At 40.7% G+C, this 16,179-nt stretch overlaps 1 protein-coding gene across 8 annotated transcripts in view; it reads right to left on the reverse strand.

Annotated features, from left to right (window-relative positions):
• The window catches only part of NFIA (nuclear factor I A), a 250,412-nt gene that overhangs the window by 52,462 nt on the left and 181,771 nt on the right, over positions 1-16,179 (reverse strand). For 4 of the 8 annotated variants that reach the window (XM_082053405.1, XM_082053406.1, XM_082053407.1 and 1 more), the window contains 3 exons: positions 10,035-10,121; positions 8,928-8,966; positions 169-297 (listed from right to left, as the gene is read on the reverse strand). The exons of 1 other annotated variant lie outside the window; for it this stretch is intronic. In XM_082053405.1, coding sequence (XP_081909531.1) covers positions 169-297; positions 8,928-8,966; positions 10,035-10,121 — 255 coding nt within the window. The remainder of the gene's footprint in view (positions 1-168; positions 298-8,927; positions 8,967-10,034; positions 10,122-16,179) is intronic. 3 more of the 8 variants (XM_082053410.1, XM_082053409.1, XM_082053408.1) reach the window with 2 other exon arrangements.

Here is a 16,179-nt window from a genome sequence, read left to right on the forward strand (position 1 = left end):
ACACAAGTCTTGACAACTAAAACCTCTGGGTTCTCAAGCTCCTGAAGCACAGCCTCTCCCTGGGTGGGTGACACGTGGAGGTGACTTTCTGTGGAAAGGTGCTGGGATGGACACTGGGTGCTGTGGCTGATGCTGAACCTGCCTGGGGGCTCTTGGGTTAGGCCTCACCTCTGGGTCCTGTAATGACAGGTCGATGGTGCTGTGTGAAAGCCGTTCCAAGGGAGGAGGTCTGCGAAGGCGAGGGACTGCTGAAACCAGACTTCTCTGACTTCTTTAATGTAGTTGGCGATGGCATTCCTGGCAAGAATGATTGATAAGTGCAATTTAATAATGCTAGGTCATGGAACGACAGCCTATGCATTGTGAAAGTGGGTGCAGAAGCAGCTACATAAACTTAAAGGACAAATGAAACGGAATACAACAGCAAGCCGAAAGCTCACTTTTATTTGTGGTCTTTTTTTTGAGGTAGAAGCGGCCATGGTTCGCTCTGAGCAATGAGTACTAAAAGGCAGCCATATTTTTCTTTTAAATCTGAAATATGGATAAGATGCAGCTTATTATTGCTACTGAAACCTACTCTGTTTTATTTTTAGAAATCTGTAATAGCTGGAGCATTTGGATTTTTACAGGCTTTTTATGAGTTCTGTCTTTCACTCACTGGTTTAGTAGATTATTGCAAATGGATCTTTTAAATGTGCTGCACGACTCAAGGCACAACTAGAGAATGAAGTTTTCTAAGTTCAAACTCTGCTTCTCCTTACTCTCTTGACTTCAAAGGTATTTGAAAGTAATATATTTATGTGGTTCCCTTTTGCTTTCAAATTTTTTTAAAAGGGTGAATGGTATTTGTATCTTGATATTAGAAGCCACACTGGAATTATTTCAGCGTTGTTATTATGCCCTTGAACTATATCAAAGGCTTCCAATGGAAATCAGAGTTAAGTTGCCACTGGGTGAAACCTCCCCCGTGGACAGGCAGAAATGCTGTCATGCTAATATGACCGGTTTGTTACACCCTGTAAGAATAACTCCTGTTGATATTATATCATGCCTGTGGCACCAAAGAAATTAGCAGAATGAATATATTGCAATAGGCTCTTAAAATCCAAGCCTCTTCTGCATATGCCTTATGCTTGGATAAAAGAATATTACAGCATATAGATGAAGAATATGTATGTGTGTCTGTATTATTCTCTTTATTTTTATAGTTCTAGAGGCATGTGAGTATTCTGATTATCTGCACGTACTCTGAAAACACATAATTTTCAGTATATACAGTACATCAGACATTTTGCATATCCATAGGGATATAGCAAAACAAAGGTGCAGATTAGTTGAGGTTTCAGGTGCAAAAGCAAAATATCAGGTAATGTGGAAGCTGAACTTCCACTAGCAAAGTCACTCAACCTTATTTCCAGCTCTATAGTTTATAGAATTTAATTGTTAAAAAGTAAAGAAAGAGGCCTGGATAACATTATCTCTGGATGATATTATTGACTTTATATTTAATAATACTAGTTTTATAGTCCCTGGGATGTTGATTGCAATATGCAGGAGCCTTCTTGTACTTTATATGCTGCGCTGCTGGGGTCTTAATGGTTTCAGTGAGGTTTTGCAGTTTATATTTCAGAAAGTTAAATAAAGTAAGGGAATGGTTAGAGTTTCAGTGCTGTACTTGCAGCTTTCTGTCCTGAAACTGTTTGCTAGGAGGTTTTGCTGCTGTGGTGGCTTTTTCCTCATAGCAAGAATGGTTGCAGACGTAATATTTTAAAAATAAAAGTTTCGAACTGACAGACTATTGTGCGAGAAAAATACTGGGTTGGGGTTTTTTCGTATTGGTCTTAAAGACTTTGGAGTAGGGACAAAAGCAAAGGGAATTGGTTTGGTTTGGAGGTAAGAAAGACTGAACTAAGGTATTTCAATGAAATATTCCAATGCAGCCTGCTGAATGTCTGCTCAAATCACATGTTGGGATGTCACTCACTGCTCTGAGTGTCCATATTCTGGACTAGGACACTCAAAACAAGTAACGGTGTTGTTGATCCAGACTTCCTTATGATGGAGGAACTGGGGATGGAAACACCAAGGGTAGGTGACAACATTAGTGTTTGGGGAGGGGTAGAGGAGCTTGCTGCTGGCAGCACGGCCGTGGGTACAGCTGCTCCGTGCTGGGCCGTGGAAGGTTTGCCACCCCAGGAAGGTTTTAACGTAGCAGGTTCCATCCCTCTAAGTGCAACACATCATGGCCAGAAGAAGTGGCTGTTTATGCACAGGCATTATCGCAGCAAAATATGCTTTTGAGCTGCTCTAACTGTACGGTTGAGCAGCACTCTGATGTGGAGACACAAGGTCAACGAGCAGAGATCCAGGAGGGGAGAGGAGGACCTGTGTCCTGGGCAAGCCACAGAGGTCATGGAAGGAGTAATATCTCCAAGTCTATGCACCGTATGGCTCAGCTGGCTCATGAGCTCCCTGCTGTTCCCCATACCCTCAATCAGGGTTATGGGAAAGACTATAAAGCTTCTGAGAAAGTGAAGAAGCTCTTGTGCTAAAAAACCTGCTCGACTCATCTAAACCATGGTAGGGGGAAAGGGCAGAGAGAACAGTGGAATTAAGTAGGGATTTAAAACTGTAGCAAGTTCATGTGATGCTGTCCCAACACTGGAACCTGAGGAGCTACAGCAAAGCTGGTGAGTGACCTTGGACCGTGGCAATGCCGTGCAGTGTCACCTTCATCTGGGCAGGGATGTTATAAGGTTTTCATGTGAAAATAGAGATTTTAAGGTTAACGCTATGGTGGAAAATTGAGTAGAAAGACAAATCAAAGCACTGATAATCAGTTCCCACTTTTGCTATATATTTGTTTGCCACCGTTGTTCTGATTGCCATTATTATCACTACTTTATTTATTTATTTATTTGTTTGTTTGTTTGATTGATTGATTTCAGAGTATTCTGAAATGTATTAGTTTGGAACGGTCCAACTCTGCCATGTTTTTATTTTGTTTGTGGTTTGTAATGACACATTTTATTTTGAGCGATCGCATCCATCAGATCTCAAGAAAAAAATGGCTGCTTCCTAGTTCAGAAGAATATGCAAACAGGAGCTTAATTACATCACTTAATATTGACCAAGAGAAAGAATAAGATGAGCTTGCCAGCTCATTTCCAAAGCATGTTTTGTCCTTTAAGAGGGGAGGGTATGACAGAAAGTTAGGCAGTGCAAAGCAATTAGCATCATTCACGTTTTATGTTGCGCTAGCATGGTGCTCTAGTAGCAAAATTCAAACATTCTTTGAATGGGTTAATAAAAGAAGAAATACAGTCGGCATGCAAGAAAAAGGTTTTCAAGAACAAGCCAAAATATGTCCCATTCTTCTAAATTTAACACAGCCATGTCACATTATCCTTGAGACTGCCAGGAATGTCAATTTTTTTGCAATTTAAAAAAAATATCTCATTTAGCACCATATGTTTGGTTAATGTGCCTGATATATCCTGCGTATTCTTTAGTCCATCCATTTCTAATACTCATTTTCTTTTTTCCCCCCTTGCTAAGCCATATGTTACAATGCTGGTCATTCTATCAAAGCTCCTTTCGGGAGTTAAGAGCGAGGGAACTCAGGTTTAATCACCCAGAAAAATGCAAATCTGATACTACAAGTCTCAGTCTTAGCTAAGCAGTCTCAACACTTGAGTTAGCATCGTAGGTGCCCAGCGCCTATGAACATCAGGCCACCTATGAGATGGCATGGTGTATATTTATGACCCTGATGAAACAACTAAGATAAATGACTAAATATGGAATAAGGTGTTTTTTAATTTTTGGCACCCACGTTGGAGACTCTTGGCTAGTTTTAGAGGTCTTCTGTTCCATACCTAGTGAGTTTTAACACATTTAGTGGTCCCCAGGCTGCAGCTTCCCCTCCTGCGTTGTTCAGGGATGCAGGAAATTAAAAAGTTAAAACTGCAGCTACCCCGGGCAGAGCCCAGGGAGGATGCTGCTGCTCGCACGGCTTTCCTCAGCATCGCTCCCGAGAGCTAAGGAATATTGGGGACCACTGCACTGAGGAGAAGGTTTTAGGACCTCCCATGGCCCCACCGAAGAGGCAGTGCCAGCCCATGAGGACACCCCCGAGTCCTGACTCTCCTCTGTCTCCTCTATGGTGCAGGGCAGCAACAAATTACAATATTCCCAGCCTGTCTCAGCTGCGCTGGCCGGTGAATCAGGAAAGGAGCCAAGGAACCTCCCCGTTCCCTGCCTCTTCCCATCCATCTGCTCCGAGCGAGGGATAAACAAGAACAGCCAGAACACGACGGCTGGGTAACCCAGGTGCAGTTTTAAAGCCTTTCGTACTATTCTGTGTATGGGACCGGTGTCTAAATCACGGTCACACCTGGCACTTTTAGAAAATGTAGATTCCGTAATTCAGGTCTGAGTCTCCTCTGAATGTTATTTAGAGTGTGAGAGGAGAAAATCAAACTTAGTCTATTTTCATCTTATGGCAGCTTTCAGCTACAGAATAAATGGAGAAGTTAATTGCTAAATAAAAAAGAAAATAGAGGGATTTGTGGCATAAAACACAGATGGAAGTCTGAGTGGGTGTGTTATTTTAACTTACTGTACTTGTGTTCATGTGACTGTATATGTAAGCCAAACATATATGGTCTTAGCCTGCTCCCATTAACATGAATCCATTTTTTTCCCTGGACAGAGGGAACCAGATCAAAGACCATGATGGTGCTAAATGGAACAAGATGTGTACTTTCGTATTTTTTTCCAAAAGGAAATATTAATTTGACATTGGTTTTTCAGTTGAAAAGAATTTTAATTGCAGTACACAATAAGCAGAAAATTCAGACAACAATAATCTTGAAACTGTTAGCAGCATTATATTTCTATCAAAGAATTTGTGTGCCTTTTCAACATTAGAGCTTTCTGAATTTTCATTAATTTGGCATTTCCCTAAACACACAAGTTATTTTGTTCATTCCACATCATGCATCACACCCTTCTGCTCAATGCACAATGCAAGCGTCAATGGGATCCTTGTCCTTGAGAGACTCTGGTTACTGGAGCCATTGCACGGATGGTGAAGTCCCGCAGTAAGACTTTCCAAAACTCTGCACTTCGCAAACCTCCAGCCCAAGTTTAATCAGTGAATGCCCAGGAATACTTCATGTTCCTCATCTTCTAAGGGGCACTGGAGCATTGTGATGGTTTTAATTCCTCTACCTCCTTTGTGTTTGTCAGTACTAGAAACGCACGACATAAGAGTCTTCCTTGAGTACAGCTAAAGATCTTCAAATGTTCATGTATGAGGCTGATATATATTTAAATGGATCAGAAAATGATGCGTGAGAACTGAATGCACGAATCCTTCCCAGAACAAATAAATATCTACGAACCTATTTTCCATCCACCTATGCACATTACTGACAGACACTGAAATTAGGATTAACTTTGATGGAGTAAAGAAAGTCACAGCAGTGCAAGAGAACAATTCCCATTCTCTCCAAATCTATCTCTATATCTGTATCTATATATCCACCCAATTTCACCTGATTAATTACTGACATTATTGTGACTGCATGTATCTTAAACAATAACTCCACCTCACATTAGCCACACTGGTAGAGCAGCTAATATTGATCTCCAAAGACGACTTTTGGATAATTACCCCAACATTCCCAGTAGCTTTCTGCCACTAGACTCTTGATGGAGATTTCATAACAAAAGCTATGAATGAAATATGGTTTGGACCTTCATTCTCAAGGGACACTATGAAAAGGAATCACGAAAGCTCAGATATAACCAGGTCAACCATGAACTCAACAATATGCAGAACAAATAGATGATGCAGAAAAACAAGTTGGCTGTGGAAGAAAAAACTGGTACATGGGAAGAATTTTTCAAGGAATTGTCATCCTTCTGTGCAAATTATTCTAGCAATTTCACTCAAATCGGTATCAACAGAAATGCTGTTTTTTTTCTGGGGAATTCATAATTTCGAGCTTCTTGAAATTTTGATGGCTAGACTACTGTCAATCGGAGTAAGTCTGTTCCACTTAGTGCTGAGCAAACTTTATTTGTCATCAACTGAGATATGATCACGCTAACTGCCATCCATCAGTTTACTGTATTAGTTGCTCCAGTATACACAAAATACAACACAGATGGAAATTCACTCATCCTAATGAAGTGCTCTTTAGTTTCTACATTCTAAATGGATATTTGCTTCCCTGGTCGCATCCTGAGTTGCCGTGATCACTGATTAACTACCTGCCAGCGAGCACCTTGCTTCACAAGGCTAAATCCAGCTTAATAAACAGCGATCTTACAGAAGAAAAAAAAATGAAAGCTCCCTCTCTATCCACTTATCAAACTCCTGCATATGCATCACCAACACACACAACCAGCTTCCTCAGAACTCGACATCTGACAGATCATCGGGAAAACAGAGCTAATCTATCCATACCCATCAACATCGCATCAGAGGTGACTGCCAGATACTTAAGAAGCTATCCAAAAGAAATGTCACAACTCTTTCTTTTTTTTTTTTTTCAAGACACTACAAAAGAAATGTTCCAAATAAAATAAAGCAAATGCACGTACAAGTAAATGAGCCAAAGGACTTAATAAAAAGAGACTGATTAAAATGAGGACCAGAATGTTCAAAAGGGACTGAGAGAGAGAGGTGCCAAAGGCACATTAAATGGATTCAATGGCTTTAGCTTTTAAATGCTTTTGGACTCCTCAGCAATTTTTAGCCAAATATGATAATTCAAGTTAGAATCAAAATTCTGATGTCACTCAGGAAAAAGAAGGGTGAAATTTCTCCCTTTGCAAATGAGCGCTGCTCCATTTACAAGGGAGAAATATCAGTTTATACTGATGGAGAATCTTGCCTACAGAATTTTAAAACAGAACACTACGATATTCACCATTATTTTAAACCCTGCCCCATTAACATCTGCCTTAAACTGTCTGGTGCAATGTTCCCATAGAGTGTATAACCTGGTCTGTTTGTATCTGTATTTACAGAATCATCTGGATTGTTTTAGATCTCTTAGGTCAGCATTCATTCCTGCCTTGTCACCCAAGTGGTACTTTCAATAACTAATAAAGTAGCACTAAACATACTACCAATTTCTTCAAAATATAATTTAATGAGTCTTATATTTAAAAACTTCAATGAGAAGTGTAATAAACAGCAAGATAACAGTTCAACTTTCCCTTTGATTTAATGTTACTTTCTGTTTCACTTTGCATTGTATAAATATCTATTGTAATAAGAATTTAAAAAGATTCTAATGACGTCTTTAGACATCTCATAATTTAAAATTCATGACTACATTTGTTTCATTTCCAATGTTATTTGAGAGTTTTTCAGCCTACTTGGCAGATTAGATACAGCAGCAGGGACAAACTGCAGCCATCCATAGGAGAATATACCTTTATGGGGGTGCTTTGGGGATGGAACATCTATAGCTCTAAGGCAAAAAATGCCATCATAAATTTGGATGGCATTTACAAAGCCCTCTAAAAAGTCTCTGCATATGATTATAGCTGAGGTATGATATTTTTGCAAGTAAAAGGCCCAGAATAGATTTATGTTTCAACCGTATCTTCCCTTCCTGAGATGCATATGGATGCTAAATTGCAAGTGATACTAAAGGGAATTTTAGTAACTGAAGAGGATGGAGCCAAATTTTCTGTGTGTTTGTTGCTGTTGTTTTGTTGTTTTCTTTTTTTTTTTCCCTGAAAAATAATTTGCTCATTATTTGCATGTCATCAAAAGATCATTGGCTCTCCAGGCTATATATAACCATGATGGCTGCTAAACGTCAAAGGCATGAAATGGAGATGGGTAAATATGCAGATTTTTTTGACCTGTGACCTCAGTTACTGCATGGTAATGTTTTTAAATGACTTTTATGATGACAAGACTAAGTTTGGTGTTAATATTGGTTTTGAAGACTTAATCGGTATACACTGCCACCGAACATATGTTTTAATTAATAAAAGAGCTGTGGTCAGGATTGAAAATAGCTCAGGTAATTTACCATGTACTGTAAAGTCACCTGATTTCCGCACAATTTGAGGTGAGGAGTTTATACATTATTCCAACCAAAGGAAGAGCTGCAAACTGAATTCATGTGCATCGTACCAAACTGAAATGGATTTATAATTTGACAGGTCAAGAGTGTACTCATGGAACTGTTATGTATTGCTATCCAGTGGTTCTTGGTATTTTTACCATATGACTGCCCAGGTTTGACAGTCACAGGACTGAACAGTCATCTCATTTCTTCGGAACACCAAAAATAATTTGTAGCTGACCCAGAGCCGCTGTGCTCTTTTACTGGAAAGTGCCCATGTCCAGTTGTGCGCTGGTGAGCGCTGCTGGAACAGCGCTGGCAGCAGAGACTCAAACTGCAGGTGGGATCAGATAGAGGTGAGATCAGCCTCATTTTTCTGCATTCCCAATGGCTTTAGGATTCTGGGAGGAATAAAGAATCCCCCTGGAAAAAAAAAAATAAAAAAAATAAAAGGTTCCACTGCAGAGCACAGCGGTTTGGCTTTGGCATCGTTTCCAGAGGAGCCGTGTCCAGCCGTGTCGCCTGCAGGTCTGCGTGCGGGATGTGCCCAATGCCTCTCTCATCGACCGAGCGATTTGAAACATGTCTGACAGAGAGGCAGAGGGAAAAAGTCCCTGCGAGTTTTGTGAAAACAGGCATGGGAAAAGGCAGAGGTAACAAATCAGTGCTGTTGCTCTGGCCAAGTGCTCGGCACGAGCTCCCTCCTCACCAGACACCGGAGAACCCGCAGGAGAGGGACCCCCGGTACAACCCCCCCAACCAACACAAAATGTCTAATGCACCGAGAACAAGAGCATTGGCATTTGTTTGAATAGGCACACCCACCATGTAGTGCTCCACGGTGTTCGGGGTTTCTTAGATATCCTGATTTTATAAAAGAAAAGTAAAAGAAGAAAAAAGAAACAAGGTGAGAGAGAACACTATCATATTTTGTAGCAAGCAGGATACTGTGTGAAATCTTGGCCCAGTGAAGTGATAAAGGGGAAGCTTGCAGTTTGCTTAAAGGAAAACTTACAAGCAAATAGTAAAATTACCAAAATACCACATTGCAGAAAATGGGTGCATTTGAGTTCAATTAAGCTGTAAAAAGGCAAATGGCACTTTAGCTTACAAAAATGAAGGAACGGAGGGAGCGATCAGAAGTAACTTTACAAGATTTGTATGCATGAGGATGCTGCTTCACTGGACCAAGAAAGCTACAGTATGGGACAGGATTTTTCTTTTATCAGACACTTTGCTAGATAGCTTTGTCGAACCTCAGAAACTGCTGCTCTGGCATTATGAAATAATCCTACATAACTTGATCTCATGAGCTTAGGAACACAGAAAAATAGCCATGCCAAATCAGATTACAGGGATCCACCTGGCCCAGCATCCTCTCTCTGACAGTGGTAACTAATGGATGCCTAGAACAGAGTACAAGCCCAGGGAAATAATTCTCCAAAATACTCTCCCAGCCTCCAATGATTTGTGATTCAAGGACTTCTAGGACAAAGTTGATATCATGGTATTGAAGATACTCGAATCCAAATGCACAGATTTACACCCCCCTCCACCCCCATTTTTTAAAAAATTTTATTTTATTTCTACTCCCATGAGATTTCCACCAGTCACACAAAGAAGGTTTCACAGTTTGGTGCTGGCAAGTCCAGTGTTCTTGCCACTAACTCTGAATGAGCTAACTAGCTTTTGAGCCCAATGATGTTATGTGTATAAGAGCATCCAACACTTTTTCCTACGTAAAAAAGTGACGTGTGCTGAGGTGCTCTAACTGTATTTACTTTGAGAGATTTGTTATATATATATGTATATATTTTTATATATATATATTTTTTTAAAGCAAGAATCTGGCTGTAAATTGATATTAACATTTTTCAGTATATGTGTAAAACACATGTTTCAGAAGAATAGAAGAGAGAAACTGTCACTCACTGGGAAGCTTTAGAGCTATCTGGCTCCCTGGGAAACTGCATGCAACTATTCTGGTGTCCAAGGGTTTGACCAGTGAGTTTCCTCTCCCTGCAAAGAATGAATGCAGAAGTAATAGAAAGTCTGAGGGGTGGGGGGAAGATTTTAGCAAATGGCTAAAGATACCCCTATTCTGCCCGCTCCAGCAGGTAAGAAGCAGGTAGTGGTGGTGGTGGAAGAAACATCAGGATGTTCTGCTCTGATTACCTGGGGTCTGGCTGCAACTCCCTTTGCAGGCTCACCAGTGATGGAAACTGGGCGCAATGGGGTGGTGCAGCTTCATTAACGCTGCCACCAGTCACGTAAAAAACCCATATGCCTAGACAGGAGCAGCGACCTCTTAGGCATTGCACTTATTTAACTACCCACTTTCCAGGGGAGTTTTCCTGAAGTTTTAATTTTCTGATCGAATAAGTGTCTACGTGTGAAATTTTTACTTCGTTTACAAAAAGAATCAGTAAAAGTAGGGGTCTAAAAAAAAACCCTGATCCTTTCATTTTTGATGGCATATTGACTTCGTAAGTCTAAAGGCAGGAGTGATATATTAGGGAGTCCCTATAACTTTACTTAAAGCAAAAATTAGAAAGTGATCGAAAAGTTTTATAGGGGAGAGCAGAAATATAATTTTAAGCCTCTTAAAATTGCCTGAACTGTGAAATCAAGTAATGAACACTAGAAAAGGATCTGTCAGCTGGAATCAAAGCTTAGACCAGTCAGCATTTTCTTCCTAAACCTTATTACGGCAAAGATTTTTCATCTCTGCACTCTGTTCATCCCAACAAATAAACCGACGTGACCTCCACCTGTTAGGCGGTGAATCCGCTGTCATCTCTGACTAAACCCTGTTCTTCCCCTTCAAAGCCCCCTGCACCACGGAGAAGGTGGGAAGACACAGCTGTGCACTGATTCAAGTTCACACCAGTTCATACCCAGACAGCATTTCACAGCACAAATTACAAGCAACAGAGGAGGAAAAAAAAAAATGTAGTGCCAATGAATTCTGGAAGGGGGCAACATTTTTCATCAATTTAACAATGAGGTTTTCATAGCGAGAAGTTCTTTTTTGGTGTGATATTATGAACTAGCATTTGAGGCAAGAAAACATTTTACTTATGCCATAACAATGAACCTGTGCTAACACCACATAGGAAGAACCAAAGAACATAATGGAAGCTATTTGTGTTTCTTTTATATTTTGTAAGTTGAATGCATTAACGGATTCAAAGAGGTTCAGCTCCAAATGTGTGTAGGTTTCTTGACTTAGAAACAAGTCACAATATATAATGTAACATTGCTAAATAAAAAAAAAATATTATGGAACACAGAACAGCAAGATATGTCATGAGGAAAACCGTACAGCTAAAGCAGTCATTTCTTCAAATATATCATAATGACAAAACCATGTGAGAAGCTTTCTAATACAAAGGCATATCAGAAAAAGCTATTTCATATAAAGTTGGACTTCTCTGGGTGATTAATGCTACATTCAACAAAGGAGACAGTGTCTGTCTAATTACATAAAATACTTATCTTCTAGGGATTGGCAGGGTGTTTCTGCTCAATGTCACTTTTCATGACAATGTAATGATAGATCCGTTTACTTACCAGTGCCATTAGCAAAAATTGTACTGTTTTCTCAACTGCCCTCATATCACAAAAATATTTGATTAACACACTGTAGCTTATCTAATACTCTAAGCAACATATTCTGCATAGTTTTCCCTCTATTAAAAGAACAAGATTATAGCTTGTAAAATTTTTATTGCACTCGCACAAAAATAAATGAATAATGTGTGATATAGTTCAAGTATCTTCCTAGTTCACAAAACAGGTTTATTTTATTTAAAATATTAACTTGTGCTTAAAATATTAAGCTTTTTGGGGAAACAAGCAAACAGACAAAGTCAGTACTCTGAGGCATTACTTCCCATCCAGTCTTTAGTTATTATTTCCTTTTCATTTCTGAACATCTTTTGAAACTTTTAATATCTCAGATAAAAAAAAAAAAAAGCTTCAATTCCTTTGCTGAAGAATAGAAATGGCCATCTCCCAAGTCTTTAAAATTCACCACACTGTGAACTGATTCTTCAGAGTCATGCTGTTGTGCCAACATACGACGAACAATAAACCTCTGGAAGAATGTACACAGCGAAGGCAGTTTATATAGTAACAAGATAATTTCATAAACCTATATTGTATTGAAGAGAAAGGCTGTGATGTAACATTCTAGCAGTATATACCAGCTACCTGATATTTACTAACAAGGTTAAACTACTATCTGTTTGTCTCAGCACTCTTCATAATTCACTTTTTAATGGATGGACAGGAAAAGTCCGCAGTGTACAGCACAGATCATTTTAGAAATGGGACAAGACAGCTCGCGGCAGCATCTATTTCAAAACACGCTCCATCCTGCCGTACGATCACATCAGAAGTCTATACTGAGCAACTCCAATACTTCAAACCTACTCATAAACCCTTTGAGGGGTATATTTCTAGTTTTAAGTAAACAAAGAATCCTGAGGAGGAGGTGTCACCGTCAACTGGTCCCACGTATGGCGCATGGGTTCTCCTCTCCCGGTACGCACGTCCGTGCGGGAGAACCCACGTGGGAACCTTCCTTCAGGGAGGCGTTAGGACACCAACCCCATTTTGTTACAAGAACTGACCAAACGGACTCATACGAGGCATAGTTCGACACACCAATGCAGAATTAACCAAAAAACTGCCTTTCAAAATCCCTCGCTAGTGACTCTTGCAGCGAGAGGATGACGCCGCCGCCAACTGCTGCATATGACTCTCCAAATTAATAATGGATTTAGGATATTCATTCCCTGAGCTGCGAGGGTTTGGGGTGTGTCTGCAATTATCTCGATATAAGTCTGACACACATTATCCTTCTATCAATGTCATCTCCCTTAGTAGCCAACAGATTATCAGCAGCTTTGTGATATTCCAGGTGTCAAAGAAGAATTAAAACCACAACAATCGCGCAAAACAAAAGGGACAAAAGACGGGATACGTGTTTCTGAGCCCTGCATATCAATTTAATATGTGCAGCTGACAATGATGCAAATGTCCTCGGGAGAGAGGCAGCGAGATCCGTGCCCAAACATCCACACGCCACCGTCAGCAAGATGGCAGGAACAGAAGCGGGAGGATTCCCAGCCCAGGACACATGCCTCAGCAGGCAAAGCAACCCAACGAAACAATCCTCTGGTTGGGGAGAATTTTGGAAGCACCTGATATGGAAAAGGGCCCTAAACAAGCCAGATGGTACTTTTAGCTGGCAGCAGAAAGTAGGAGACAGCCAAAAACATTACGGCATTACCCCAAGAGGCCGGCAAATCGATTTTTAACCGTTTTTTTTTTTTTTTTTTTTTTTAAAGTGACGCTATGAATATGAAAAATAATGTTTCTGTGCATTTTTAAATTGCTGGTTTTATGAATAATGCACTTAAGAAGTCAACAACTGGAAGAGATGAGAAACCAATGGATTTTCACTTCCCAGGGTGGTTGTGTATTTGACATCAGGTTTCTAATCAGTCACTGCCACTGTTTACTCTGAATTAAGTGTCAGGGTTTTCCACATAACATTAAAGAGAAAAATCCTGCAAAAGTAGAGAAATAGCACTGTAAAATCACAACAGCACAACAGTTCACAGGACACGGGAGAAATGCTGTTTGTAAGAATGCTTTGCCCTCTTAAAACCTGTCCTCCACAAATCACTGGGTTTCTAGATGATAATTTTTTAACAGAGGGCAAACAATTTATTTAATACTTACGAGTTCCCATTTGGCTAAGGATTTGCATAAGAAATATAGCTGTATTGGGGATCTTTTAATTTTTAAAATCTCCAAATGGTCAGAATCTGCAATTCTGCCTGGATGACAAGACTTCGGGAATCATTTTGATGTCCGATGTTGAACCTTGACTTTGACAGTCAGAAGCAGCTCCTGGCACAGCACGTTCAGATTAGGTGTGGCCGAGGGGTTTTCACTCAAGGAGTGGAAAAGAGATGGAGGTTATAAGGACTGAAAGGGCTGAACGAGACAGAGGAGCCATGAAACAAGTGGGAATGGCCACTGCCCTTTGCTTCAAAGATGTACCTCGCACTGGCCACATTCAGAGGAAGAGTCAGGATGATGCTTTACTTACATTTTCTGTTATTTTGGTTAAGAGTAAAGGCAAGATGTAAGACAGGGTTAAGTCTGGACTCCATCCAAAGTGCTTTCTCCTGTTTGAAGCGAGGTGGTGCATTAGCGTACTGCAGCACAGATAATACTCCTGGAGACAAACGTGGGCTGCTGTCATAAAATGGGACGTCACACTAAGTACAAAGGAAGTCCATACATTTATATTTTTCAGATCCCATTGACTGTAAATCCTTGCTCTAAAAATTAAATTTATTTCCCTTCTATTTGTGAAACCTAAGACTTTGCTGATATAAAATGGTCCTGTTCCTTTCAAGAGAACTGCCCTTGGACGTGAGGACTGCAGGTACCATCTCACTTTGCTGGGTTTCGGGGGTTCGAAGATCTGCACGCAAATCCCAGCAAGCCAAATGAAGACTGTGCACAAAACAGTAAAACAGCCTATAATTTTCTAGTTGATTTTAGCAACAGTATCTTTCACGTTATGCTTTTTGGTGTATATCACACTAACCACAGATGTAAGAGAAGAGCAGCAAGGACGATCTCATGAGGACTGTGGGATGGACAAACAGAGGTGCAGGATGCTGTGGACACCCTGAACATGACCCCAACAAAAGCAGAATAAAACTGCACACTAGGTGAAGACATTGCTGAACTTTAAGTCTTTGTGGAGCTGGAAAAAGAAAGAAAATTGAGAGTACTTAAACAGCATCCCTTATTCAGGCTGCAGCATCCTTCTGCGAGGCTCCGTGGTACCAGGTCGCGCTGTGTTCATGCCCTTAGCACTGGGGCTATGGGTCAAGGTTACAGGTTACACACTCTGGGTGAACAACCCAGCTGCTATCACAGCACATATACATTCCTGGAGGTATAGGATGGCTCTGTAGCCACTCAGCCAAATTGTTACCTGAGCTAACAGGCTGCTAGACAGATTTCCCCACTTTCCTATGCACACTGACTGCTGTGGTCCAAGTGTTGGGGCAGCACTTAACTTGAGAGAAAGTAGCCAGGGAGTGATTTATTCACTACTTCTGCCAGTAAAAAAAACAAAAAAAGCACCAAGGAACGTCAAGGAAAATTATCAGGCGGCAGACAAAAGCAGCGGTTCTGCCTTAGAGAACATCGAGTAAAACTAGAACTTGCTGCCATGGGATGTTGTAGAGGCCAAAATAAAGAATGGGTTAAAAACATCTCTGCAAGAAAAGTCCACTGAAGGCTGTCAAACACAAAGATGCAAAGGGAGCCTCTGGCTCATGAAACCGAGCTGTTTGCTGCCAAAATCCGCGAGGCTGTGCTCTGAAAAGCATCACTGGAAGCCTGTCCTGCTGTTGTATTCTTTCCTTAAGTGTCCACCACCAGCTCCTGTCAGAGCCAGCGGACGGGGCAGGGCGAGCCTTCTGTCTACCTGAAAAAAGGCATTTTTTCCACTCTGTGGGCAGATGCACTGTTTCTGTAGGCTGGAATGTGCTGCACCTGGCAGCTGAGAAAGAGGAAAATTGCAGCAGGTATCCAGCTCAATGAAATTAAGATCTCAGGATTGCTCCTCACTCTGTGCAGAACCAGAGGAGCATCTCGAGTCAGTGTGGGAAAAGAAACAAAAAAAAGAGATGTAATATGGTCTGTGTCCTGTTCCTGGTCTTGTATTGTCTTTTGTCAGTTCCCTAACACCTCTCAGTGCACATTTTAACTTTGGGTCAAAATGTTTCCTTTAAAATAAAGCCTGTTTTCTCCTGTAAAGCAAAGATCAAAACGTGTGCACAGAGCACAGTAGCAGCACTGTGTGCTACGCAGTGGAGTGATGGTTGTACTGGGAATGTTAATAAACAGTGCCCAGTGCAGAACTTCTGCATAAAAAAGGGTGTATGTTACATCTCTCCCCCTCTCCCCTGTCTCATGCAATATTTACACAGCTGTGCTTTGTAAAATGTGTAGGGGAGGTTTTTATTATTATTTT

The sequence above is a fragment of the Streptopelia decaocto genome (assembly GCF_964273445.1).
Source record: "Streptopelia decaocto genome assembly, chromosome: 5".
In the NCBI taxonomy this organism is placed as follows: Eukaryota; Metazoa; Chordata; class Aves; order Columbiformes; family Columbidae; genus Streptopelia; species Streptopelia decaocto.